The sequence below is a fragment of the Laetiporus sulphureus genome, assembly GCF_001632365.1.
Source record: "Laetiporus sulphureus 93-53 unplaced genomic scaffold LAESUscaffold_10, whole genome shotgun sequence".
Taxonomy (NCBI): domain Eukaryota; kingdom Fungi; phylum Basidiomycota; class Agaricomycetes; order Polyporales; family Laetiporaceae; genus Laetiporus; species Laetiporus sulphureus.
This window is the reverse complement of record NW_024468519.1, coordinates 152,955-176,782: the sequence shown is the minus strand read 5'-3', so window position 1 is coordinate 176,782 and position 23,828 is coordinate 152,955. Positions and strand designations below refer to the sequence as shown.

The 23,828-nt window shown below is 53.5% G+C and overlaps 11 protein-coding genes across 11 annotated transcripts; 9 read left to right on the top strand and 2 right to left on the bottom strand.

Annotated features, from left to right (window-relative positions):
- Window positions 1-306: 306 nt before the first annotated feature.
- Window positions 307-1,911, bottom strand: LAESUDRAFT_811211 (uncharacterized protein). The gene is made up of 4 exons (XM_040914298.1): window positions 1,323-1,911; window positions 1,026-1,256; window positions 476-974; window positions 307-418 (listed from the first exon to the last, which is right to left on the bottom strand). Exons 1-4 carry the CDS (start codon window positions 1,807-1,809, stop codon window positions 325-327), a joined length of 1,311 nt encoding a protein of 436 aa, XP_040766334.1. The 5' UTR covers window positions 1,810-1,911; the 3' UTR covers window positions 307-324.
- Window positions 1,912-2,743: 832 nt separating this feature from the next.
- LAESUDRAFT_723468 (uncharacterized protein) lies at window positions 2,744-3,543 on the top strand. Its single transcript, XM_040908424.1, has 4 exons — window positions 2,744-2,767; window positions 2,840-2,924; window positions 2,987-3,161; window positions 3,263-3,543. Exons 2-4 carry the CDS (start codon window positions 2,904-2,906, stop codon window positions 3,334-3,336), a joined length of 270 nt encoding a protein of 89 aa, XP_040766333.1. The 5' UTR covers window positions 2,744-2,767; window positions 2,840-2,903; the 3' UTR covers window positions 3,337-3,543.
- Window positions 3,544-3,560: 17 nt separating this feature from the next.
- On the top strand, window positions 3,561-5,899 carry LAESUDRAFT_43427 (WD40 repeat-like protein). The gene is made up of 10 exons (XM_040902450.1): window positions 3,561-3,799; window positions 3,871-3,884; window positions 3,941-4,033; window positions 4,089-4,484; window positions 4,541-4,615; window positions 4,671-4,749; window positions 4,802-4,869; window positions 4,922-5,042; window positions 5,096-5,321; window positions 5,385-5,899. The coding sequence occupies exons 1-10, from the start codon at window positions 3,731-3,733 to the stop codon at window positions 5,642-5,644; spliced, it is 1,401 nt and encodes a 466-aa protein (XP_040766332.1). The 5' UTR covers window positions 3,561-3,730; the 3' UTR covers window positions 5,645-5,899.
- A 19-nt stretch (window positions 5,900-5,918) lies between these two features.
- Window positions 5,919-6,230, bottom strand: LAESUDRAFT_696688 (uncharacterized protein; the record flags this gene model as incomplete). Its single annotated transcript, XM_040906279.1, has 2 exons — window positions 6,137-6,230; window positions 5,919-6,078 (listed from the first exon to the last, which is right to left on the bottom strand). Coding segments are annotated over exons 1-2 (162 nt in total), but the record flags the coding sequence as incomplete, so codon positions are not given.
- Window positions 6,231-6,319: 89 nt separating this feature from the next.
- On the top strand, window positions 6,320-7,538 carry LAESUDRAFT_723465 (uncharacterized protein). The gene is made up of 3 exons (XM_040908423.1): window positions 6,320-6,829; window positions 6,894-7,164; window positions 7,217-7,538. The coding sequence occupies exons 1-3, from the start codon at window positions 6,358-6,360 to the stop codon at window positions 7,428-7,430; spliced, it is 957 nt and encodes a 318-aa protein (XP_040766330.1). The 5' UTR covers window positions 6,320-6,357; the 3' UTR covers window positions 7,431-7,538.
- A 106-nt stretch (window positions 7,539-7,644) lies between these two features.
- On the top strand, window positions 7,645-8,987 carry LAESUDRAFT_723464 (ClpP/crotonase). The gene is made up of 8 exons (XM_040908422.1): window positions 7,645-7,879; window positions 7,935-7,991; window positions 8,048-8,289; window positions 8,343-8,377; window positions 8,429-8,496; window positions 8,566-8,770; window positions 8,841-8,864; window positions 8,916-8,987. Exons 1-8 carry the CDS (start codon window positions 7,683-7,685, stop codon window positions 8,952-8,954), a joined length of 867 nt encoding a protein of 288 aa, XP_040766329.1. The 5' UTR covers window positions 7,645-7,682; the 3' UTR covers window positions 8,955-8,987.
- LAESUDRAFT_43623 (uncharacterized protein) lies at window positions 8,913-10,495 on the top strand. Its single transcript, XM_040902454.1, has 5 exons — window positions 8,913-9,401; window positions 9,526-9,785; window positions 9,866-9,949; window positions 10,022-10,150; window positions 10,211-10,495. Exons 1-5 carry the CDS (start codon window positions 9,209-9,211, stop codon window positions 10,217-10,219), a joined length of 675 nt encoding a protein of 224 aa, XP_040766328.1. The 5' UTR covers window positions 8,913-9,208; the 3' UTR covers window positions 10,220-10,495.
- A 211-nt stretch (window positions 10,496-10,706) lies between these two features.
- Window positions 10,707-11,834, top strand: LAESUDRAFT_723460 (uncharacterized protein). The gene is made up of 5 exons (XM_040908421.1): window positions 10,707-10,745; window positions 10,805-11,035; window positions 11,093-11,125; window positions 11,185-11,289; window positions 11,346-11,834. The coding sequence occupies exons 1-5, from the start codon at window positions 10,729-10,731 to the stop codon at window positions 11,587-11,589; spliced, it is 630 nt and encodes a 209-aa protein (XP_040766327.1). The 5' UTR covers window positions 10,707-10,728; the 3' UTR covers window positions 11,590-11,834.
- Window positions 11,835-12,094: 260 nt separating this feature from the next.
- On the top strand, window positions 12,095-15,415 carry LAESUDRAFT_757311 (coatomer subunit gamma; the record flags this gene model as incomplete). Its single annotated transcript, XM_040912284.1, has 11 exons — window positions 12,095-12,325; window positions 12,387-12,545; window positions 12,597-13,051; window positions 13,104-13,237; window positions 13,294-13,472; window positions 13,523-14,022; window positions 14,073-14,170; window positions 14,225-14,359; window positions 14,413-14,651; window positions 14,712-15,123; window positions 15,177-15,415. The coding sequence occupies 11 exons, from the start codon at window positions 12,095-12,097 to the stop codon at window positions 15,413-15,415; spliced, it is 2,781 nt and encodes a 926-aa protein (XP_040766326.1).
- A 539-nt stretch (window positions 15,416-15,954) lies between these two features.
- Window positions 15,955-17,667, top strand: LAESUDRAFT_648350 (pantothenate kinase; the record flags this gene model as incomplete). The annotated part of the gene is made up of 6 exons (XM_040904104.1): window positions 15,955-16,044; window positions 16,095-16,160; window positions 16,217-17,084; window positions 17,137-17,356; window positions 17,432-17,493; window positions 17,570-17,667. 6 exons carry the CDS (start codon window positions 15,955-15,957, stop codon window positions 17,665-17,667), a joined length of 1,404 nt encoding a protein of 467 aa, XP_040766325.1.
- Window positions 17,668-18,802: 1,135 nt separating this feature from the next.
- Window positions 18,803-21,206, top strand: LAESUDRAFT_723456 (uncharacterized protein). Its single transcript, XM_040908420.1, has 4 exons — window positions 18,803-19,090; window positions 19,155-19,622; window positions 19,769-21,052; window positions 21,109-21,206. Exons 1-3 carry the CDS (start codon window positions 18,849-18,851, stop codon window positions 21,030-21,032), a joined length of 1,974 nt encoding a protein of 657 aa, XP_040766324.1. The 5' UTR covers window positions 18,803-18,848; the 3' UTR covers window positions 21,033-21,052; window positions 21,109-21,206.
- The last annotated feature ends 2,622 nt before the right edge of the window (window positions 21,207-23,828 follow it).

Here is a 23,828-nt window from a genome sequence, read left to right as displayed (position 1 = left end):
AGAATCTGTCCCGGCTTGTTGTGCGCTCAACGACACCTGTTGTGCAGGAGTCCAGGGCCACCGAGCAAGAGTGCTATGTAGTGTGTAGTGCAAGCCGATCTGTAGAACGCGTCGAACTGGACTGCCTAGCGCTGTAGCGTGTACCAGTGGACCAGTGGAGCCGCGGCGCACGTGATACTAAGTGTGGCACCAACTTATGAGGAATTCGATTGCAACGCGTAGCTCAAGGAAAATATCACAGCAACGATCCTGACGAGACACAGGAAAATGATTCTAAAAGACTATAAAAAACCTAAGGTACGATATGCAACATAAGATCCATGATTACGGAAGTGCGGATACCACGATCGGCACCTCACCAGAGGTGTTAGCAACTTGAACATTATTGCGTTTCTTCGTTGTGTGGGAAGAGATGCTGCTGGGAGTATATTAATCAGGATGTACAAAAAAAGGAGGAGTAGAAGAGTAGACTGACTTCGTCATCTTTGCCTTCGTGGATTTTCCGAACGAAGTTGCTCCAAGAGAAGCACCAGCGAGTTTCGGGGGCAGTGTGATGCCAGCAGCAACCATAGCAGCAGCAGATGCGGCCTCACGGTCAGCAGCTACCTGCGCGGCGTGTGTCGCTGCTTGGGTGGCGGCAGCGGAGGCATACTCTGACTCCTTCTCGCCAGCCCAGGTACGCGCAAACCATCGGCCACCCGCGATTCCTCGGATCTCGCGGTTTACCTGCCGCCAGCGTCGTACTGATTTACCACTCTTGTCGAGAGGCATGACGGGCGCGAACCCAGTTCCAATCTTCGGGGGTGGCTGAACCGGGAATGGTTTGGAAGGTAGGGGGTAGACGGGAAGAGGCACGCCTTCAAGAGCACCGTCGTCCAAAACCATAGTTGGCATCGCTGGTGGAATGGGCAATTCGGACTCAGGCGTCCGGTCGTCACGCATGAGGGGGGATGAAGCTGCAGTGCCAGGATATGCTGATGGACATCTGATTAAGCAAACGACTGTGAACAGATGCAAATACTAACTTTCGCTCAGTATACTTTCCACCTCATCTCTATGGATAGATGGAATCGTTCTGGGAGGCTTCGACGCTGAGTGGGATGGCTTCTTCCTGATTGCCCGCTGAATTGTGCCACCCCTGCCAGCACCTGCCTTCTTTCTACCAGATGAAGCGGCCAGAGGGGTGCTAGCGCCAGAGAGAGGGATATCAACCGGTCCACCTTGCAGTTCATGACTTATTGTCGAAAACGCAGGCTCTGAGGACGCAAAGTGGGTCAGCGCGGGTTTTATTAAAAGGGAATGGACAGAAAGCTACGGCGTACCTGTCTTTCCACCTCTTCGACGACCTCCTCTGCCTCTCCCTGAACCACGTTTGCTGGATGAGGTGCTAGTAGAGGGCGCAGCGATCGGGGCAGCCGGAAGCTTCATCTCGCCATCGTCATCGTCATCAATGAGCTGGTCTTCCTCCTCGTCTTCCTCCTCGTCTTCTTCATCACTGGCCCCCTGCGCTGGTTTGCGCGAGGATGAGCTTCCTAATGATCCAGACCGCTTTCCCTCGTTGACAAGGAGCTTCACCCGGAATTTGGACGTGCGGGCTGGTTGCGGCTCGGGGGTCTCCTCCTCTGGCAGTGTAGAGATCTGAGGTGCATCCATGTCGACGTCCTCGCTCATGTTATAGAAGTGAATGTTACTGCGCGCTAGAGCGTCGTTGCGGATGTCGGGTGATGGATCGTAGCTTATCCAAGGAGAGACGCGAAACATGTCCTGTGCATCAGCATAGCCAGCTTTCCGGTGCGACGAGCCGCTCATGTGCCAGAAAGTCGCAGCGCAGGCTCAGAGAAAGGCAGGCGACAAGTCTTCAAGAACTTGAGGGGCGACGCTGCATGTTGTGCCACCTCGTACGTATAAGCTCTACTAAACAAAACTTACTTGATTGAGCAATCTACCTGACATATTCTGGCAATCTGAGGTCCGATATCGCGGGAGTTCAAAGTAGCCTTCTACTACATTTATCCGCACCTCCGGCCACTGGAGGTCGGAGACTACAAAATAGTACACTCTTACATATGGATACGACTAGAAGCGTCTTCCGTGTGTCGCCACCACACAGCTGCAAAGTCCGAAGAATGGTATACACATATATATATATATATGCGTCTGTGTCATCAATATAGTCGCTCACCCCATCCGTTCCAGACGGCACAGGCTCAGAGTGCTCGCTACAGCGTACTTACGCCCTCCCACATGCGTATGTGTCGCGGGGAAAGCGCACAATAGAAGGCTTACTATCGCTCGAGAGCTCACTACAGATGTCCAAATGAATTCCTTAAATCACCGGATAGCTGGACATACTAAGCCTTCGCCGTGGCCTTCAATACATCGTTTTATAACCCATCATTTGAGGGTATTCCATTATCGTCCAAAGCCCATATGCATCGACAGTCTGCTGGCCATTCGGTGCGAGAGAGGCAGAATCTGCCTGCAGCCGGGTAAGCTCCAGTAAGAGATCGCCCTCCCAGATAACAGTGGCAATATGACTGCCAGAGAGTCGTGAGGATGCAATATTTTCGATGTTTAGGAGGTTACACAAGCTTGTACGTTGGTGGAAGGTGAACGTCAAGTCAAGGCTCACTAAATCCGGTGTCACAAGTGGCCAGACAACGGCACGTGCCGATATCACGTAATCACCTTCCTGAAATTCCCGCAAGTCCCAGCATAGCGGAGGCACAACTTCGGTATTGTGCGCTCATACTGCTATTGCTCACTGGTACGTCTGGAATCGTTTAATCTCCGTTATGCGTGAAGAGCTTTGAACGTGCGATTTCCACCAACTCATCAGGTAGTCAACCCCGCTCGCACTGCCAGATTATTGTCACGGGGGTTCGGATTAGGCTGGCAGTCCAATGGCATCTACAACGGTCAATGTACGTCTACATCTGCCTCGCCGATATCGCGTTTCCGCAGTTGATGTGCGGTGTTATTGCAGGTTGTCCGGTACTCCGCACTTGTGGCGGGCGTGTTGTATGGGATTGTACACCGCCGAACACTTCAAAAGGCACACGATGAGGAAAAACTGCATCACGCTATCCATGAGCGCGAACAGCTAATAGCGCAAGCGAGAGAGGCGTGGAAGAAGAAGCAGGAGGGCCCAAAGGGTAGTGGTGAGTTTCAAATGCTGCACTCTTTGTCATTATCCCCAACCTACATCCATGTCCTACTCCGTTATTGAATATTGGTTCGCTAACCGATAATTTTTCATCAGTTGTCACGGATCCAGAGGACCCTAGATTTGACCTCGAGAAGTTGTTTGCTAAGTGGGAAACCGAGTTATCATAACGTTCGAGGCATACCCCATTCCCTATTGAATCCTGTCGCATTAGAACGCGTTGCCTTGTGCATGTACAGGCGTGGGTAGTGCAGCATTGTACGCTGGTCCAACCTCCTCATGTCGTCCGCGCTTCTCCATTGTGCTAGGTAGTGGAACAATAGCTGCAGCGGTGGCCTTGATCTCATTGGACTACATACTGCCACCTGAATGCGTGACCGAGAGGCGTGACAGCATTCGGTAGACGCGTTCCGTCACACTGTTATAACGCGTCGCGCCCAGGCTTGAACGGAAGAAGCAACCGGGCTTGCCACTCTCCGACAACTTCGTGCTCAGCCCCCCTCTTGGTCTGACCTGGCAAGCTATCGTCTGGCGTAGCGAAAAACTTTAAATCGGGCATAGACAATGAAACCATCACAAGAAGAAGTGGAGGACGATCTTGCCGCTGAGGAGGAAAACAAGCTGATCAACGAGGTGAATACGATTCCGCGTACCCTACTACCGTCCACGATTGATATTGGCCGACTTCACGGCAACATCCGCAGGAATACAAGACATGGTGAGACACACTGAGTATTTCCTGAATGAACAAGCTGAGCGTCCTGTCTCATTCAGGAAGAAGAATGCCCCATATCTGTACGACGTCGTCATTACGCACGCGTTAGATTGGCCGAGCTTGACCTGCCAGTGGTTTCCCGACAAGGAGTCGTACGTTTATGGAAACTTCCCCGTCGCGCCACTCACTAAGATATAGCTTGCGCAGACCGCCCAACAAGCCTTATACGACCCATCGGCTACTCTTAGGTACCCACACGTCAGGTCAGGCCCAGGATTACTTGCAGATAGCGACCGTTCAACTTCCAAAGCGCGATGAGAGCCCTTCCGCGGACAGGCTGGACCGCGCAGACTACGATGACGAGCGGGGCGAGCTCGGCGGCCACTCTATACCACCACAGCCGCGCATCCAGATCATCCAGAAAATCAATCACGAGGGAGAAGTCAATCGCGCACGGTATATGCCACAGAATCCTGATTTGATTGCCACCAAAGCTGTGTCTGGTGAGGTTCTGGTGTTCGACCGTACAAAACATTCAAGCGAGCCGGAGCGAGGCGGCGTGTGCAAGCCAGACATACGATTAGTGGGCCAAAATAAAGAAGGGTACTCGAAATGGGATTCCCCTAATGGCTAAGGATTCACCTAATTGAATCGCGCAGATTTGGGTTAGCTTGGAACCCAGTGAAGTCTGGGCATATCCTCGGTGCCTCGGAAGATATGACCGTGTGCCATTGGTACGTGGCTAGTACTCGTCCAGAATCTCTCGTGTACATGAACATTCTGTTGAAGGGACATCAACTCTTACACCAAGGCTAAAACCACCATTGAGCCGACTACAGTGTTCAGAGGGCATACATCGGTTGTGGGAGTGAGCACGGTGTCGATCTTTTCTTGAGGCGGCTGTAGTGACCATATGACAGGACGTAGACTGGAATTCAAAACATGAGAATGTGTTGGCCAGTGTAGGAGATGATAAGATGCTGATGATGTCCGTCCTCTTTCGTCTCACCTTGGTGAAGCTGACATTCATGTTGACACAGCTGGGATACACGAGCATCATCAGAACCAACGACTAAGGTCCAGGCGCACGATCGCGAAATTCTAGCTGTCGCATTCAGTCCGGCCGTCGAGTATCTGCTTCTTACAGGCAGCGCAGATCATGTATGTTTCCGTTTAATCTCGCGTTCATTCATCCAGTAGCATTCTACCTGCAGACGATCGTTCTGCATGACATGAGGTCGCCCACGAAACGGCTCCACACATTTGAGTCTCATACAGATGAAGTCCTGCACCTAGCATGGTCCCCTCACAACGCGACAATATTTGCCTCAGCATCGAGTGATAGGAGAATCAATGTGTGGGATCTATCGCAGATTGGAGTGGAACAAACACCAGACGACCAAGAAGACGGACCGCCAGAACTTCTGTTCGTTCACGGAGGTGCGCAGTCAGACCCGTAGCGACTCGGCACGAGGCACGCTAAACGTTAACGATCTCTGGCAGGCCACACCGCGCGACCGACCGACTTCTGTTGGGCACCAGGAGAAGCAGAGGCTTGGACTGCAGCAAGCACATCTGAGGACAACATCGTAATGGTATGGCAGCCAACCATGCACGTATGGGCAGGGGATGCCGTGAAGATCGACGAGAGAGAACTCGAGGAACCGATGGAAGGAGTCGAGAGTGTCGCCGAGGATGCATCTGGACCTAAGCGCAACAGTGCTGGTCCATCTGGCGGCAGCAAAGAGGGTACTGACAGCTGAAGTTCAGACAATATATTCATGGTTTGTCATAGCACCTTTAAATGCGTATTGCGACACGATGTTTGAGGACTGTAGTGTCACTCGATTATGTTGCCTTTTATACAAGCTATACAGGACCGGTTGTAGGCAGGAGGAAACTAGTGGAACCAACCACGATCTTCGGACAGCCTGTAGCGGAAAGCAAAGCCCTTTAAAGGAACAGTAATCGAAGAAGCTCCAGAATGACTAGACACATGTTAGTGTGCATTTCCGACGCACGAGACCCCAATCGTACCTCCTCCCACAACGACGAAGAGGATAACTCCCAGGGCCCAAAGCCCGAGAGGATTACGCTTCGCAAGCACCTCTTGACGAGATGATTTGGTGGGCTTCTTGCCAGCACGAGCCTTGTCCGCGAACTGTGCGTTCCGCTTGCGCAACTCAAATTCAGTGGGCTGTCAACAGCCGTCTGCTCTTCAGCATTTTCCAAGGCGACGAGAGAGGCACACAAACCATATTGCTTGCTAACGTAGTATCAGAGATGTAAAGAACGACTAGAGATGTTTTTTGTAAGGATCAGCGTGAGAGGGTTGTGGCGTCAGAGGATAGGGGGTGCGGCCACGTTCGGCGCGATCGACTATATACGTGGCGTTGTATGTAGTACACAACGCCACAACAAACACCAAGCGTCTAAGCGTTCAGATAGAGCCTTCTCTGGACACTCGACATTCGCAATGGCCAAGAACAAGGTCGGAAAAAAGACGTCGCTAAAGGCTGCTCTATCATCGCAGCAAACCAGGCTGAAGAAGAAACAAGAAGCTGCGCATGCAGCCGATCTTATCAACAAAGCGACGCAATCGAAAGCAAAAGGCAAGGCGAAAGCTACACCACTACGTCCCACCATTCCATTCCACTCTACGGACCGGATATTACTTATCGGAGAGGGAAACTTCTCTTTTGCCCACGCGCTCGTGGCAGATCCACCTGCGAACCTGGAATATCTGCCCGGGGCGAATGTGACCGCCACTGCCTACGACACCGAAGTCGAATGCTACGGGAAATACCCAGACGCTGCAGGGATCGTCAATGTTTTGCGGGAACGGGGCATGGAAGTGTTGTTTGGCGTTGATGCTACTAAGCTGGAGAAGTGTGCAGCACTAAAGGGCAGGAGATGGGACCGGATTGTCTGGAATTTCCCGCACGCAGGTGAGTATCAGTATTTCATCTGGCGTTCGTCAGGCGGCTGAAATTGGTAGATCTCTCCCTGAAGGCAAGGGTATAGCTGATCAGGACAGAAACATACTGTCGAATCAGCTTCTGCTGTTGCGTTTCCTTCGTTCGACTGCACACTTTCTGGCAGCAGGTCCCACTCCGTCAGTGAACCAGAAACGCAATCACAAACGAACAGAAGATGATGACGGCGACGATGCGCCAAGCGATGCGGAAGAAGACGCACTTGATGGTGACCAAGGGAATACGTCTATCAAGACACGCGGAACCGTTCTCATCACTCTTCGAGACGTTTTGCCATACACTGCATGGTCAGTCTTAGCTTGTTGTGGCATGTATGCGCTGGCTGAGACACGAGCGCAGGGATGTCCCGAAGTTGGCGAAGAATCCTCCGCCGCCTTCAGGTAACGAGGAGCCAAGTCCACGATACATACAGCTTCGGTCGTTTGTATTCCATCGGAAGCTCTGGAAGGGGTATGGTCATCGCATGACGAAAGGCGAGAGAGCACATGGGCAGGGGACGACAGGTCATGGAGGGGAGGATCGTACGTGGGAGTTCTGTCTGGCAGACTCATGAGCAAGAATTTGGTCGATGTGGGTGCAGTATCCGATGCTGGCTTCGATAGTACGGTCGTGGTACAGCTTATACACATGCTCTAACTGAACGTTAATTACAAGCTGCTGGAGTCGGCGGCGCGGCTGCTGGGACTGGTGAACGCGGGGCGGGCGTTTCCCCACGGGGCGCATGATCGCGATCAGGTGGCATCATATAAGCGCCGCTTTGCCAGTCAGATCGTCGTGCTGTCGGTCGACATACACATCACTCACGATGACTGCAAAGCCCACTGCTACTGTCAGTCATCTTCGTCCACCTGTCCATTCAGATCAGATCAGAGTGGCATTTCCAAAGGAGCACGTTATGCTTCTGACATTCAATCGTCCCGAAGCTCTAAATGCTGTGACATCTACAATGAAAGAGGACATTGAAAGGGTCTTCGACTGGTTCGATAATGAGCCGAGCCTCTGGTCTGTGTTCCCGAAATAGCATTCAGACCGATTGTCTTCACGCTCTGCACGACAGGGTCGCCATCATAACTGGGGAAGGACGCGCATTCTGCGCAGGAGCGGATTTGATTGCGTAGGTGCATTCACCGCAACGACGCGTGCTGTTCGTAACACGTATAACTATGCAAGCTGGAAGCAACGGACGCAAGATGGACCCCAAGATGAGGGAGAGTCCATTATCAGTGATGTCCATGGATTCGCAGGCATCTCTCGCCGGACCAGCTCTCCTAAACCGATAATTGCTGCTGTGAATGGCAGTGCCTATGGTGGCGGAGTGGAAATCATACTGAACTGTGACCTCGTGGTCGCGAGTGAGGAGGCTACATTCGCTCTACCTGAGGTGAAGCGCGGCGTGGTCGCGATCCAAGGTGGTGCGTGCAATGCATTTGTCAGTGAAGTCGAGCCTCTTCAAACACGCACGCAGGTATGCCAAGGCTGGCGAGAATCGCTGGTCATCAGGTACGCCTTTAGCCCATGAGATCGCAACACAGGAGTAACGCAGATATCAAGCTCGCTAGCGAGATGCTACTCCTCGGTAGGAATGTCACAGCGTCGGATGCTGCCACCCGTTTCGGATTGTGAGTCTTGTCACGTCCTCCTATCACTCCGTGCAGTACAAGACAATGAAATAACCCTATTTCTCTCAGTGTCAATAAGGTCGTGCCCAAGTCCGAGGTCCTAGCCACAGCCCTAGCCTGGGCAGAAGAGATCTGTTCCAATTCCCCTGATTCCGTGCAGAGCACAAAACGTGCTTTGCTTCTTGCGAATCTGCACGCTAGCGTCGAAGACGTTGTCGTAGCACATGTGCGCTCCCAAGAAAGCATAAGGCAGCAGACCGGCAAGAACATACAGGTGAGAAAATTCATTGACTTCGTTTTGCCGGTGTGTTGAGACGAGCAATGATGGGTGTGCATCGACTCAGGAGGGATTACGAGCGTTCTCGGAGGTTCGTCCTTGCTGTCATCGGCTCGTCGGCCATTCGCTGACGTCTATGCAGAGGGTGAGACCAATCTGGACAAATCCAGCGAGATTATGAGGCTTGGCATCGGCTGAGCCCGACTGGCAGATTTGAGGGTTGCATGCCAAAGCGTTGAATGTTTTGCATGAGAGAAGCGAGTTGTGGTACTCTGTGGATCCCGAGTTGTACTGCGCAATACGCAGCGTCGTGTAAAACCGAACAAAATCAAGAGCAAAAAATCGGAGTGAGATCCCTCGCAGACCCGATCAGAGATCTGGATCGTGGTTAGGCGCGGTGCACGTGTCGACCAAAACCGACTCTCCTCCGCATCTATGCCTGACTCCGTTGACTCCGACACGTCCAGCAGTGGCCTATCCGACAGCGACAACTCTACGTTTCAGCGATGGCGTCGCACATTTTCTGTAATTACAGGCCTAGGTGTCAGTCCTGAGCAGCGAAATGCGGATCTGGAACGCTATCATAGCGAGACCTGTGAGAAGTGGAAGAGAGAATTGATGAATTATAGTGCGTCGTCAGCTCGCGCTCACAACCCGTCGTCCCGTCGTGCTGACTGCTATGAAATGGGCATTGTGCTTAATCACATTGTGTGTGATGCGTTCCGGTTGTTTACTGTGTCACTGGTCGTTAGGTCCAGCGGTCATATTCATGCTGAAGCACCTGAAGCTCTCGGGATGCGACGTATCGTCGAAGGATATCGTCTGCGCACCATGCGACTACACGCGAGCGGGAGGCTTCAGCCCCGAGGCAGGCGCCGTCGTTCTCTGTCAGGGTAGGTTCTTCAACAAGGGCCACATGGAAGACACCCTTGTACACGAGCTGGTTCATATGTACGATCACGCCAAATTCAAAGTCGACTGGAACAACTTGAGGCATCATGCTTGCAGTGAGGTAGGCGGGCTGCCGCTCTCACACCTCTTCACCGCACGTCTGTTCGCCTGACTGTTTCCGACCCGCCCCGCTGTGAAAAGATTCGTGCCAACAGCTTGAGCGGTGACTGCCGTTTCGGTCGTGAGCTACGCCGTGGGTTCTTAGCGTTCTCGAAGCAACATCAGGTGTGTGCGGTTGCCCCTAACACCGCGGAAGGATTCAATAAGCTCTCTGAACACGGTTTGCGTTGCTTTTAGGCTTGCGTGCGCAGACGTGCCATTTTGTCTGTGCGCGCGAATGCAGCGTGCCCGGACGACGCGACCGCCGAGCGCGCCGTCAATGAAGTCTGGGAAAGCTGCTTCAATGACACGAGGCCATTCGACGAGGTACGCAGACGCCGCGATCTTCGCTTTGCCTATTCTTAGACGGCACCGTTCCTCTTGCAGATTTACTAGGCGTCGGATGGAGGTCAGCATGCGCATGGCGGATGTCACGGATGCCTCTTCGAAGCCTGTCAGCTGGCGTGTTCGTGATCACACAGATACCGAGGTCGTCAGGGTTCTCGAGAGATAACTGTAGAACTCTGCTACGATTCTCAGGAGGTGCTTGGATAGAGCTGTAGACGAACGTAGGAGTATCGTAGCATTGACCCCTGCGCAAGGGAAGAACCTACGTAGGCGGGCTGGGCGGTCGAGCCCTCTGCCGCTAAGGCGGCGTAAGAGCTCCGGGTGGCGATCGCTTGCTAAAATTGCGCGGGAGGTGAAACCGTCTGCTTGGCGGCTGCCAGAAGATCGAAAGTTCTGGTCAGCAACCGTGGGAGATGTGTAGGCAGCTACAAAAGCCTGACACAACGGCCGTCCTCCCCCGCGTGCAAAGTCCTCCCGTTCGCCTCCCTTTCCCGCCCTCCCTCCCAGTAGTCAAGCCTTCAAGTCGTCAAAAGTAACCTTACGGCCTTTCGTTCAGTATGCTCTTCAAGCTCAGGTTCGTGTTTGCCTCGTTACCTCCTCATCTTGGAGAGCGGGTCTCAACGTCCGTCGTAGCGCCCTCATCGCCCTCGTCCCCCTGGCATCTGCTTTGGTATTGGAGACTCCGAACGGATGGCAGAGCAACGGTGTCGTGAACATTAGCTGGGTTACGGCTTCCGGAGACCCGAGCTCCGTCTCATTCGAGTTGACGAACCCGGACATTTTCCACAACTCGTACGCCATTGCGACCAACATCCAGTCTTCTCTGGGATTCCTTAGCTTGACCCTTCCAACCGTTGACGTTGGGTGCGTTGTGGTGCAATGTGGGTTGCTTGGCTCTGACCACAGACATTGCATTCGTAGGTCCGGCTACTACTTGGAGGCCGTCAATGTGTCGTGAGTGGTCTCCATTCTTGTCCGTTCTTCTACGTTTACTCACTTCTGGTATTATTAAGAAACATTAACGATGTCTTCGCTGAGACTGGCGAGTTCTCCGTCGCGGCTCCGCCCTCGACCACTGCTTCGTCATCCACGTCGGCTGCTAGTTCAAGTGGCGCTAGGTATGTGCAGTGAGCCTCTTCTCTGTCAATATAATCCTTGACCTTGGTGGCCATAGCTCGGCGTCGTTGACCTCATCGGGTTCGGCCGCTTCGACTGCCTCGGGAGCATCTTCCAGCGGCGCTTCTGGCGCCTCTTCCACTGCTGCTAACGCCGCCTCCTCTGGAGCCTCCTCAGGAACCTCCTCCGCCCCATCCTCGACTGTCAGCACCTTCAACGGTGCCGGTCATCTCGAGTTCAGCTACGGTTCCATGGCTGTGATGGCTATCGGCGCTGTTGCTGGTGCGGTCGCCGCACTCTAGGCGCAATAGGGCATATGACGATGTAGGACAGACACTTCACGACCACTTTCTGTTGGACCTGAGAAGATTTCATTTGGTATTGAGTATACCCTTGTAATCGCGCAGCACGGACAGTACGGACTTCTTGCAATCTATCCGGGACTAGCACATACAGTATCTCCTTACAACCTCGCGCTTGTCTCCTTGCCAATTCTTGTAATCCAGACCGTGCCACTCCTTTAATATGTTTTGGCGTTACTGTCGCCCATCAAAATTTGTGCGACGTCAATGTCGCCGGCCTAGTTGGATTGATGTGCGATGCAGGGGGATTGCACATATGAGAGCCGCATGAAGAGGAGCAAAACACGGTGAGAGATGCTGTCATGAACGCGCAGTAGTATCAAGTACAGCCCCGTATCAATATCATGGTACATGCTTACGTAATGATGGTCCCAGGAGTTCAATGAATTCCAAACGACCACGTCGCGCTCAAGCTCAAAGCGCGTAGTTCACCTTTGCCATCGTCATGTCTCTTGCCTCGAAGAAGGACGAGGAAAATGGTCTCAGCACCTACTACAACAACAAAACTACCGTGATCCAGGAAGCTCGTGTCTTCAATGATACTCCCATTAGTCCTCGGAAGTGCAGGGCGCTCCTCACTCGCATCGTGTATCTGCTGTATGTCGGCGAGACGTTTGGTACACAAGAAGCCACGACGCTATTCTTTGGAACAACGAGATTGTTCCAAAACAAGGACGTGAGCACGCCGTTTGGTCTGAGACACTCGTTCCCACTGATCCCCGCGTGTCCGCGTTCAGAGCGCACTACGGCAAATGGTGTATCTGGCGATCAAGGAGCTAGCTAACACTGCGGAGGATGTCATCATGGTCACCAGCAGTATCATGAAGGACATGCAGCCAAACTCGGAAGTCATCTACCGACCGAATGCCATTCGTGCATTATGCCATATTATCGACGTAAGCGGCGCGCCTTTGATCGTGTATGCAGCTCATCCATGAATGTTCAAGCCTTCTATGGCGCAAGGCGTGGAGCGGTTCTTCAAGGCGGCGATTGTTGACAAGAACCCGTCCATCTCCTCTGCTGCATTGGTCTCCGCATACCATCTGTTCCCGGCGGCCAAGGACGTGGTCAAGCGATGGGTGAACGAGGCGCAGGAGGCTGCGTCTGGCAAGTCGTCTTCGTCACTCTTTGGCAACAGCTCGCCGGGCTCGTACTTGGGCTGGGGAGGCTCTGCCGCACCATCCGGTAATGGATACCAGGCGGTTACATCAACGAGCAGCATCACGCAGTATCATGCCCTTGGTCTCCTCTATCTGATCCGTCAGCAGGACCGCATGGCTATAATCAAGATGATTCAACAACTGGGCGGCACCAAGGGAGGAGCATCCACTGCTTTGAGGAACCCGATGGCCTTGTGTATGCTCATTCGTTATGCCGCCAAGGTCATGGAGGAGGATCCCAAGTGTGTACAGCTATCGTGAAATAGGTCGCATTCGCTGACGCAGCCCGGCTAGTGTCCAACGACAGATGTTCGAACTTCTGGAGGGCTGGCTGCGGCATAAGAGCGATATGGTGAACCTCGAAGCTGCACGCGCGATTTGCGAGATGAAGGGTGTCACTGCATCTCAGCTGACCAGACCCGTTGCCGGTACGCAAAAGCGCATAACTGTGTATCCTGAGGTTGTCACTGAAATGCTTGTGCAGTTCTCCAGCTGTTCCTCACATCACCCAAGTCGACGCAGAAATTCGCTGCGACTCGTACTCTTGCGGCGCTCGCCCTTACGCACCCTGCGAGTGTCGCCGCCTGCAATATGGACTTGGAGAATCTGATTTCAGATTCTAACCGAAGTGTAGCGACATACGCCATCACCACTTTGTTGAAGGTCGGCGATATACATACCCTGTCGCTGCGATGTTCTAACACGAGACACAGACGGGTAACGAGGCTTCTGTGGATCGTCTCATGAAGCAGATCACAGGATTCATGAGCGAGATCAGCGATGAGTTCAAGGTCATCATCGTCGAGGCTATTCGCTCTCTCTGCTTGAAGTTCCCAGCGAAGCATGTGTCCATGTTGTCCTTCCTCTCTGGTGTACTGCGCGACGAGGGCGGTTATGACTTCAAGCGCGCGGTTGTCGAGGCCATCTTTGATATGATCAAGTTCATCGGCGATTGCAAGGAACAGGCACTGTCGTACCTATGCGAGTTCATCGAGGACTGCGAATTTACCAAGCTGTCTGTGCGGGTTCTACACTTACTTGGCGTCGAGGGTCCAAAGGCGCCTCAACCGACGAAGTACATCCGGTATATCTACAACCGGGTGGTGCTCGAGAATGCGACGGTCCGCGCTGCGGCGGTGTCCAGTCTGGCGAAGTTTGGTCTAAATGGCTTGGACGACAAGCTCAGCAAGAGCGTGAACGTACTCTTGCGGCGGTGGGTTCTTGGAAAATGTGCTAGGATTGCTATCTTATGCGTCAAGACAGCTGTTTGGACGATGTTGATGACGAAGTTCGTGATCGAGCTGCGATGTACCTCGAGGTATACGAAGAGCCGTCTCTCGCTGATACGTACATCAAAGAAGGTCGGCCCAGTTCTCCGCATGTTCTGTTCGCTCTAGCTCATAATGGTTTATCAGAGTCCATCTATTCTCTATCTGCTCTCGAATCGAAGCTGGTCTCCTACATCAGCGACCCTGAGGCAATGGAGAAACCATTCGACGCGTCGTCAATACCTAAGATCAGCAGGGAACAAGCTGCGAAGGATGCCGCTCGTGAGTATGCGTTGCTATGCAGCCGTAAAACATGGGTTTGATCCGTGTAACAGGTCCGGGCAGCTTGGAGACGATCGGCGTTCCGTCCACATCAAAGGCAGCGACACCTCCACCTCCGACAGCTGCGGATACCCAATCTGCCTACGCGCAACAGCTGGCCGAGATACCGGAGTTCGCCAACTACGACACTGTCCTCAGCAGCAGCACGAAGCCGGCTCAACTTACGGAGACTGAGACGGAATACCAAGTGTCATGCGTCAAACACATATTCAGGGAACATGTCGTCTTCCAGGTATTCAGTTCATTGGTATTTGGCTGTTCAAATCATACGTTGCTGAACGGTTTCCCACAGTTCAACGTGTCGAATACGATAGCAGATACCGTTTTGGAGCAGGTCTCCGTGGTTATGCAGCCACAGGGAGACTCTGTGTTGACAGAAGACTTTATCATGCCCCTGCCCAGCCTCTCCACAGCAAATTCGCCTGGCATCGTATACGTTTCCTTCGCACGCGATGACCCAGAAGTGTACGCCGTCGCGTCCTTCCAGTGCATCCTCAAGTTCGTCAGCAAGGAAGTCGATCCTTCGACAGGTGAGCCAGAGGAGGAGGGCTATGAGGACGAGTACCAGCTAGAGGAGGTCGAACTTGCCGCGGGAGACTACATCGTTCCCAGCTATGTCACATTTGCATCCGAGTGGGACCGTATGCGTAGTGGTGCCTCTGCAACCGAGACGTTCTCACTGTCAGCCATGGAATCTCTCAAAGGTGCGTTCCTGCCTACAGATCGCGAGTAGCGTCTCTCACACGAAACTGCGCAGCTGCTTGTGATTCCATCATCGAGATCCTCAATATGCAGCCGCTGGGCGGAACCGAGGAACCCCAAAACTCGAATGTGCACACATTGCAGCTTTCAGGCCTGGTTGCAGGCGGTGGAGGAAAGGTGCTCGTGCGGTGTCGTATGACTTACTCCAAGGCGCAAGGCGTGACACTGGAGCTGGGAGTGCGCGCGGAGCAGCAGCAAGCGTGCGACCTGGTGGTTGCTGCGATTGGAGGTTAAAGCCGAGGCTGGCGCTGTTCATATTGTTTGCGGTAGAGGAGGATGGTATCCCGTGGACTGTCGTCAACAATTCTCATATGACTATTTGTACACGAGAGCTAGGAGGACATCTCGAGACACGCTGTCGAGGAGGCTTCTCACAAGAGGAGCTCGATGGCGTCCAGTGTGAAATAGGTGGTCGGGCGCGGTCGGCTATTTGCCCACTCTTTTGGCAGCCGCTCTACAGGATGGAGATACCTGAGCGCCGCTGCATACCGTGATCATGCGCATTGTCTTGGTTCATGCTTGAAATCAGAGTTATATCGTACGACGAGCACAAGACGCTCCCCGCGGCCATCGCCCCTTTCGGATTTACGACCGCCCCAACACCCGCCAGCTTAAGCTACCCCGCACGATCTTCCCCGCCTCCGCCGCACTAGCCGTTCCGTCGGAATTGCTCCTCAGTTTCGCCTGTTCATTCATTTGCATTTGACTGCCGGTGCTGCTAACCAATTACGCCAATCTCGTCGTGGACTTTGCTCCGCACTTTGCTCTCCGCCATGTCTACTGTGGGCCCCTCACTTCCTACTGCAAAGGCAATTCACGTCGATACCCGGGGGGCACTTATACTGGACGAAGAGTCACCTGAGGTGTGCGGTCCCGTCGACGCTTCTGAGCCGATATATTGACGCCCTCACAGACTCGCGACAGCCGGGGGATCTACCTGCCCAATTACATCGAGCCAGTGTCTCATGTCGCTGTAGACGTAAGATCCGCAACCGACGAGCGATTGAACTCGCCGTGCTGATTGTCTGCCTCCAGATTGGAGGCTCGTTAGCCAAAGTCGTCTACTTCACTCGCTCGCCAGAGCCGCCAAAGTCGCCATCAATAGCAGCGACAAGGGGATCTTCAAGCGATGTATCGTCGTTATCATCGTCATCGTCGTCACCAGGCGAGACCCCTGTCTCTTCATCGCCGTTGTCTGGGAAGCACAACGGACACAACGGCAAAATCAATGGTGCGCTGACACCCGCGGTGCTCGAAAATGGGAACGCAACAATCTCAGCCGCCGAACAGCCCTCACTCAACCACAGCTTCTTGCGCGACTCGCTCCTGCGGCGTGTCTCCGTGCAGCATTTCCCCGGCGGGCAGCTCAACTTTGAGCGCTTCGAGACAGAGCACATTGACAACTGCATCGAGTTCATCGAGGGGCTCATCGAGCACAGCGCAACGCTGAACGGCGTCTCCATTGATGAGATGCGCCGTAGCGTGAAGATCATGGCGACGGGCGGCGGTGCGCACAGGTTCTATGAGATGTTCGGGAAGGAGCTGCATGTCGAGGTGCGGAGGGAGGACGAGATGGAGTGTTTGATCGAAGGGCTAAAGTTCATCACGCTCATCCCAGACGAGGTGTACTACTTCTCGGATGAGCTGATCGACGCGATATCGCATCCGCCGCCGGCGGGCGTCCCGCTGGAACGCCCCAGCCCGGATCCGCCCAAGTATGCTGTCTCTTTCGTGGAACACCCGACGCCTCAATTGCCATGTCTACTGGTGAACATTGGATCTGGTGTATCCATCATCAAGGTGAATGAAGATGGGACATATGAGCGTGTTAGCGGGACGAGTCTGGGGGGAGGGACGCTCTGGGGTCTACTCAGCTTGTTGACACCCGCTACGACTTTTGATGGTGCGCTTCCCTCGTCTCACAAGCTAGCTTTCCCTTCATGCATATTGTGCAGAAATCCTCGAGCTTTCAGAGAAGGGCGACAACTCAAAGGTGGATATGCTCGTTGGCGATATCTACGGCTCCGACTACAGCAAGCTCGGACTCAAGTCAACAATGATTGCAAGTTCGTTCGGCAAGGTGTTCAAGAGAGATGGCCAGAAGGGCACATTCACACCAGAGGACATCAGCAAAAGTCTACTGTATGCGGTGTCAAATAACATTGGACAGATAGCGTAAGTTGCTTATTCTGGTGTGGCATTCCACGTGCTCTCCGAATATCCATGCCGTTTGACTGATGGAATGGACAGGTACATGAACGCGGAGAAGTACAATCTGGACCGTATCTACTTTGGAGGATTCTATATCCGGGGTGCGTCAGCTTCACAATATATTGCTGCTATAAATTCACTGGATCCTGATTGATCAATGTTCTTCATCACGTTCAGGGCATGCCGCGACCATCAGCACGCTCTCATATGCGATTAGGTTTTGGAGTAAGGGCACGAAGCGCGCGCTATTTCTGCGACACGAGGGCTTCCTGTGAGTGGATATCCAGATATCACACTATACCATCTATAAAATGTGGCTGACTGGCACCGTTAGTGGCGCGATTGGGGCGTGGATCAAGAACATTGGAGAAAAGAAGGAGGGGTTGTCATAACATAGCAGTTCTCACGTCAGCCGGCCTGCGCCATGCTGGGAGGAAAAGTTTGGGCATATTTCATTCCGGGACTATTGTTACCATGTACAGTTCCTACCGTACCTTGAGATCGCTCTTACTCGGTAGGCATTGACAGGGCAAGGGCCTAAGACCGAGGTCCGAGGAAGAAGACCGGCTATGCTTGGCGACGATGGGTGTTGTGAACATGTTTTGTGCACGACGCTTGTATCCGGCGGTTCGGATCGTTGGAGCGTTCCAGCTTGATGTGGGAGAGCTTTGCGATGATTAGCCTCAAGTTCCGAGCTGTGCATATACATGATAAGAAGGCGCTCCGCTGCGGGATATGCAGCTCCATTGCGGCAGTACACGTATAATAAATGCGTTCAAAATGCACTGCTACGTAGGGTGTATAACGTCAGGAAGATGTGTTATGCTATTCTGGATTCATGCGATCACATCAGATCGCTTATGCTTACGCTACAGCACTTTCTCGTTGGACAACGGAACAGCTTTCTGCAATACTGCCAGGACCGCATGTCCGACGCTGCTCGCTCGATGTGCGGACATAGAGCGCTAGACATTGTTCTAGATGGTGGGTCCACGATATAGGACAGAGGAGGACAGAGCAGAAGAAAATAATATGAAGAGGCGCCCATAAGTGTACAGTAATACTGATACAGCACGTGTAATGACTGGATGAGCGCACAGGCACAGCAAATGGCCATGCCCGATCCATGATTCTGCTCTACCTTTCCATCCCGAAGGTCGGTGCTGGCCGCGATGTATGGAGGTGGGAGAGCCAATGGACATGGATGGTGTACCGGGCTGGTTGAGCAGGAGAGCCGGAAAGCGAGTGGGCAGGCCATGGAGAAGTTATTCCGGGCAGATGGGAGGATTGGACGGCCGACACCGGGATTAGCATGATGATACCGTGGGACAATTCCTCATCCGGCAAGCTGCTGTCCACCTGCTTAATTTTCTCTTTAAAGGTCGGACAGCCCACCCCCTATAGTCCGCGCCTGTCACGCCTCCTCTTCATCATCCTTCTCCCATCTACTTCATCCATGCTTCCCCCCTTCACTGCATGGTCTCCCTCGCCTGCTTCTCCTTCTTCAGCCTCTGGCCCCGCATCTGACGCCGAACAACAGCCCCCCATGGCCACCCCATCGCAGGAGCGCACTGACCAGCCCAAGAAGCCTCGCCATCGCCATTCTGCCTTCCAGCTCGCCGCATTGAATGAGCTTTACGACAAAAACGAGCATCCCTCGCTCGAGGAGCGCACTTCCCTCGCAGAGCGTCTTGGAATGTGAGCCTTTCCTCCCGCACAGGCTGCATTGCTCATCGGGGGCGATCACTCACGACCGATTCAGGGAGACCAAGACCGTCAATTCCTGGTTCCAGAACAAGCGAGCATCGTCGAAGAAACGGCACAAGGGCTCTTCGACAGCGCCAGGTACCAACAACAGCGCAGGCTCTGATTTAAGCACAAGGACGAAGAGCAGCAGCAGCTCTGTGGAGCTGCCTCCTATATCTGCCCTTATTGCCTCTGTAGCAGCACCACCAGGGCTTGTCCCCCCGCATATGGCGTCGCATGACTTTGACGACTATTCTGACGAGGAGCACCTTGTGCATCTGTCACACACGCAACGGCAGTCGCTATTTTATGCAGGGAACGCACAACATCGGCATCTGTTCGAGGCTGAACAAGAACAAAATCAGCCGCGCAAGGGCCGTTCACGACCGACGGCGATGCAGACAGAGGCGCTCAAAAAGCTGTACGAAATGAACCCGCATCCGTCGAAAGAAGAGCGGGAAGCACTGGGGCGACGAATTGACATGTGAGTGCGACGTCGGTTGATAATTCCTTGATTCTCCCCGCTTCGATGCATTCATCATAATGGGCGCCTATTCCTTGTTTTTCCCCATCAGATCATTTCAATTGTAAACCTGGTAACGGGGTCCTGACCGATACCTTCCTTTTCAGGCGATATCAGTCCGTCACCAACTGGTTCCAGAATCAACGCAGCATTGCAAAAAAGCGCAAAGAGGAGGAGGACGCCCACGCCGCCGCCGTCGCTGCCGCCCATGCTCACCCAGGCTCATCATCGAAGTCGCGCATGTTCTCGCCGTTCCCCCCGGCAGCGAGCGCTGCTCATCCCTCGCTCGCCACAGTACCTCCCGCCACCGGGCACCCCTCGCTCGCTTTCCCGAGTCAGCATGCGTCCGTCTCTGCGCCAGTCCCTCGGGCTCGTCGCTCATCCAGTGCTGCGCCACTAAGCCGAGGCCGTAGCTACGCACAGTCACATTCCCATCTTTCTGACTCTCGTCCGGCGTCTCCACGCGCCTCGCCTTACCGTACGGCATCTGATCGCTCCCACGCAAGCTCTCATGGAGGTGCACGACCCCGCCGTACTCGGCCTGAGCCGCATCAGCTCGTGGCGCTCAAGAAACTCTTCCGTCGCACCGCGACGCCTAGCATTGAGGAGCGGGGTGCTCTTGCACTCGAGATCGGCATGGACGTCGGCAAGGTGACGAACTGGTTCAGAAACCTGAGGCAGACGGCGCGCAAGCGGGCAAGGGCTAGGCGTGGGCCGAATCCTGACGGGGAGGTGGACGAACTGGAGGAGGGTGAACTTGACTGTGAGGAGCATGATGTGGACATGGATATCGATGCGGATGACATTAGCCTCGCGACGTATAACATGCACTCTCGCAGCGTTTCGAGGGCAGGCACGCCGGTCCAGTCCACGGCATCGTCGACATCATCGCCCCTCATCCAAAGCACGCACATGCATATGATACCGCCGCCGCCGTATTCGTTAGAGGATCCAGCTGCGTCCTTCTTTGCGCGTGAAGTACGCGCATACAGCCCACCTCCGGTCAAGCATCATTCTTTCTCGCGTAGCCGCTCAACTTATGCGCAGGCTCCGTCGGCTACTGTGCGCCCGTCGGCCTATCCGCATGCCCACCCACCCCCGCAGGTATATCCTCCTTCTCACATGCACTCAGATGCCGATGCGTACGCCTACGCGGATGGAGATTCGCACATGGGTAGCGAAGAGGAGTACCAGGAAGCGGTGACGCCCAGTCCGCTGGCGTCCCCGCCTCCCCGGGTCAGCGTCGCAGAATTACTGATCGAGAAGACGGCAGACACGAAACGCGCTGTCGTGGGGCAGAAATTTGAGACTGGCGTGAAGGTAGAGGATGCGTTGCTGCTCCTGAGTTTCCACCATCATGTTGTTCGGTGAGGTCACGTCGGTGAAGAAAGGTGTGTTATTACATTAGCTTGTCGTGCGAAGGACAGTGCTGACGTGCCGTTGGCAGATGGATTGTAATATGTCGGGACGCTGCACACGCTTCCCGCTACATACCATGATACGATACAAAAACATTCCCGGCCCAGCATTGGCACTTTCAACCGGTATCCTTTTACATTCTGCATATATTCGTACGATACTATTGCCATTGTTACACATATTGTACAGCTCTCTGAGTGTGTCATGCCATCACGCTGTTTGTTCACGATTGCGATTGCCGCTGTTTCAATACGCTCAACTATTGATATATATATATATAGTCTTTGTTCGTTGGTCGTCTTCTTGCTTCGCTCCAAAGAGAAGATGTGTGAATTGTGAGCGTATTTGGGCACGTCTCGCATGGGTATGAGATAAAATGCTCAAGTCTGGCGGGTGTGCTCAATCAGGTGGTGGCAGGTGTGTGGCGGTTAACCTTTACGTCCAGAGTGAAGTCAAGCTTTAGCCTAAAGAGCGTTCGGTACGTGACTATATATGTTTCCATTCAGTGCGCAAGCATTGAACACGTACGATAGAATGGTTGTGGCTTTCGACATCAGCTAAGAACCTGCTGGAAGAGTGGATGCCTGAACTTGCGGTGCGGTTCGTTCGTCCTCTGAATTCATCTCAACTCATACTTTGAGAAGGGCCGACGCCATGCACCGAGCGTAATGCAACGATGATTCATTCCGTTACCCAGCTCATGAGCTCTTCACTCAGGCTTACATACTTGTGCGGATGTGTTGACTCCCCTGATGAGCTTCGTCGACGATATTGCGAAGACTGCCTGTATGAGTGTCATCTCTGTACAGACTGTACTTCTATCCCAGCGCACTCATTTTCAGAAGACACGGCGCCACATGGATCGCGCTTTACGCTTCTGTTACGTCTCGCTCGCCCTTCTCAATCTTCCAGTCGCACTAACTCTTCTGTAACAGACATCATCGCGGAGGTCTTCGCGCCCGGCCTCCCGCTCTTTATCCTCTGTCTTGCAGGCGCTGCGGCCGATGCGCTCTTCCTCCTCCCCCAATTCGTCTCGCTCGAAAAGCTTCAGCCTCGATCCGCGCATCGCAGCGCGTGCTTCCCCACACCATTTGACTACCCGTAGAGCCACGCGCTCGTCGACACGGGTGCTGTCAGCTGCGCTCGTCGACACGGGTGCTGTCAGCTGCGCTCGTCCTTGTGATTGTGCAGCCTCACGCGCGCGTAAGCGTGAGTGATTGGGTGGTCGTGATTGGCGCGGACTTGAGCCACTTCCTGCTGGAGTGGTCTAATCACCGGGAAGGATGCGTACTTCCTTGATGTTGTCTCCGGCACCAAACTTTGGCAGACATACGCGCAAGACACGGTGGTCAGCCCACACTCTGGCATCATGCACGGTGCCGATCTCTCTGACTCGCCGAGTTTGCCATCTTCCTCGGACTTGCGGCCTACACGGTCTTCGCACCTACGGTCTCGCAGACCAGCTACCTCACGCTAATAAGTTCCACCCTGTTCCACCTCCCTGCGACCGCCGCGTCTATGGTCGTGCAGAAGGCTCACTTCTGCTTCGGCTGCGTGCCGTTGTTCCTCGCAGATATCTCAAGCGGCTGCTGGAATGGGCGAGGCAGGAAGGATGGGATGAGTTACATGATGAATGCGATGTAGCAAAATGAATGTGTGCAGGATATGTATAGGCGTGATCGCAAGTCGCCAATGTCTGATAGCGTATGCTCGGGCTTCAAGCCTCAGGTCTGAGTAGACCTGGGCTGCCGAGGATTACACCTGCAATGAGGTAGTTGGCGGAGGGGCAAATCAGGCCTGCACCCCCGAATTGCAGTGCTGCTTGGAATAAACTAGTATTTTGAATAGGGAGAGCGAGATCCACCTTCAGAATAGATAAACTAAGCTCATGACTCGCGTTGTTTGGGAGACACATCGAAATGGAGAGCATCCGGCGTTTCATGGTCTTGATCAAAAAACCGAACTAATCGCCTCGTATCGACGTAGCGCAATCGCTACCAAGTCTTCATGCCGGCCATGTGACTTCTCATTGCTGAAAGGCGCAAAGCTTGACCTTCGCAACTTGCGCTTCGAACTTTCCAGTCAGTCTCGGGGCACACAGATTGTTGTTATCGTTTTATTTAGTATTTTATTGTCACATTTCCATCCATTCCCCAATGCTACTAAATCGCGCGAATAAAATTAGGGCACACATTTATGTCATTCGGCTGATCTGCTGCTTTGAAATGTGCTCACTTTGATCCCGTCTTTAGAGCCTGAAGCCCCAGTATCGTCTTGCAGGTCCTCTTGAGGGAACGCTACCGTGATGTGGCGCATTTCAGAATCCTTAATCATACATCCGAGAACAACTTACTTTGGTCCGGTGAAAATGATCCGGTTGTCTTCCTATCTTTGAGGTGATAGACTCGTCTATGTCAACACACAGATCAGCCAAAATGGAGTATACATCAGCGACCACCAGCAACACACCTTGATGTGCGAATGGGTTTCATGCTGGAAGTACGAGCGTTCACGAGTTGATGCGCCACCGCAAGATGGACAAGAGCCACATTCCATCGGCGAAGACGGAGTACACCCTTGCCATCTCGGCGCGGGGGATGCCACTGAATGTCAAGAACATTCTGCGGATGCGTCGGTACACTACGTCAGCCGCTCCCCGAAGAAGAGAAGAAACAAACCCACCGTCATTCCATCATTGGACAATCAGTGGAATCTGCTCATAGCGTCTTCTTGTCTACACCTAAACTC

Excerpts from the sequence above, each read along its gene's own strand:
- LAESUDRAFT_811211 (XM_040914298.1), bottom strand. The coding sequence starts at position 1,809 with ATGAGCGGCTCGTCGCACCGGAAAGCTGGCTATGCTGATGCACAGGAC. Across the intron at positions 1,257-1,322 it reads TCGAAGAGGTGGAAAGACAG|AGCCTGCGTTTTCGACAATA; the intron begins GTACGCCGTAGC and ends TTGCGTCCTCAG. Across the intron at positions 975-1,025 it reads GGAAAGTATACTGAGCGAAA|CATATCCTGGCACTGCAGCT; the intron begins GTTAGTATTTGC and ends GATGTCCATCAG.
- LAESUDRAFT_723468 (XM_040908424.1), top strand. The coding sequence starts at position 2,904 with ATGGCATCTACAACGGTCAAT. Across the intron at positions 2,925-2,986 it reads TGGCATCTACAACGGTCAAT|GTTGTCCGGTACTCCGCACT; the intron begins GTACGTCTACAT and ends GTGTTATTGCAG. Across the intron at positions 3,162-3,262 it reads GGAGGGCCCAAAGGGTAGTG|TTGTCACGGATCCAGAGGAC; the intron begins GTGAGTTTCAAA and ends ATTTTTCATCAG.
- LAESUDRAFT_43427 (XM_040902450.1), top strand. The coding sequence starts at position 3,731 with ATGAAACCATCACAAGAAGAAGTGGAGGACGATCTTGCCGCTGAGGAG. Across the intron at positions 4,750-4,801 it reads GGCATACATCGGTTGTGGGA|GACGTAGACTGGAATTCAAA; the intron begins GTGAGCACGGTG and ends ACCATATGACAG. Across the intron at positions 5,322-5,384 it reads ACTTCTGTTCGTTCACGGAG|GCCACACCGCGCGACCGACC; the intron begins GTGCGCAGTCAG and ends GATCTCTGGCAG.
- LAESUDRAFT_723465 (XM_040908423.1), top strand. The coding sequence starts at position 6,358 with ATGGCCAAGAACAAGGTCGGAAAAAAGACGTCGCTAAAGGCTGCTCTA. Across the intron at positions 6,830-6,893 it reads CTGGAATTTCCCGCACGCAG|GCAAGGGTATAGCTGATCAG; the intron begins GTGAGTATCAGT and ends CTCTCCCTGAAG. Across the intron at positions 7,165-7,216 it reads GTTTTGCCATACACTGCATG|GGATGTCCCGAAGTTGGCGA; the intron begins GTCAGTCTTAGC and ends ACACGAGCGCAG.
- LAESUDRAFT_723464 (XM_040908422.1), top strand. The coding sequence starts at position 7,683 with ATGACTGCAAAGCCCACTGCTACTGTCAGTCATCTTCGTCCACCTGTC. Across the intron at positions 7,880-7,934 it reads GATAATGAGCCGAGCCTCTG|GGTCGCCATCATAACTGGGG; the intron begins GTCTGTGTTCCC and ends TCTGCACGACAG. Across the intron at positions 7,992-8,047 it reads GCAGGAGCGGATTTGATTGC|CTGGAAGCAACGGACGCAAG; the intron begins GTAGGTGCATTC and ends TAACTATGCAAG.
- LAESUDRAFT_43623 (XM_040902454.1), top strand. The coding sequence starts at position 9,209 with ATGCCTGACTCCGTTGACTCCGACACGTCCAGCAGTGGCCTATCCGAC. Across the intron at positions 9,402-9,525 it reads GAGAGAATTGATGAATTATA|GTCCAGCGGTCATATTCATG; the intron begins GTGCGTCGTCAG and ends ACTGGTCGTTAG. Across the intron at positions 9,786-9,865 it reads GGCATCATGCTTGCAGTGAG|ATTCGTGCCAACAGCTTGAG; the intron begins GTAGGCGGGCTG and ends CGCTGTGAAAAG.
- LAESUDRAFT_723460 (XM_040908421.1), top strand. Across the intron at positions 11,036-11,092 it reads CTTCCAACCGTTGACGTTGG|GTCCGGCTACTACTTGGAGG; the intron begins GTGCGTTGTGGT and ends TTGCATTCGTAG. Across the intron at positions 11,290-11,345 it reads GCTAGTTCAAGTGGCGCTAG|CTCGGCGTCGTTGACCTCAT; the intron begins GTATGTGCAGTG and ends TGGTGGCCATAG.
- LAESUDRAFT_723456 (XM_040908420.1), top strand. The coding sequence starts at position 18,849 with ATGCTTCCCCCCTTCACTGCATGGTCTCCCTCGCCTGCTTCTCCTTCT. Across the intron at positions 19,091-19,154 it reads CTCGCAGAGCGTCTTGGAAT|GGAGACCAAGACCGTCAATT; the intron begins GTGAGCCTTTCC and ends CGACCGATTCAG. Across the intron at positions 19,623-19,768 it reads CTGGGGCGACGAATTGACAT|GCGATATCAGTCCGTCACCA; the intron begins GTGAGTGCGACG and ends CTTCCTTTTCAG.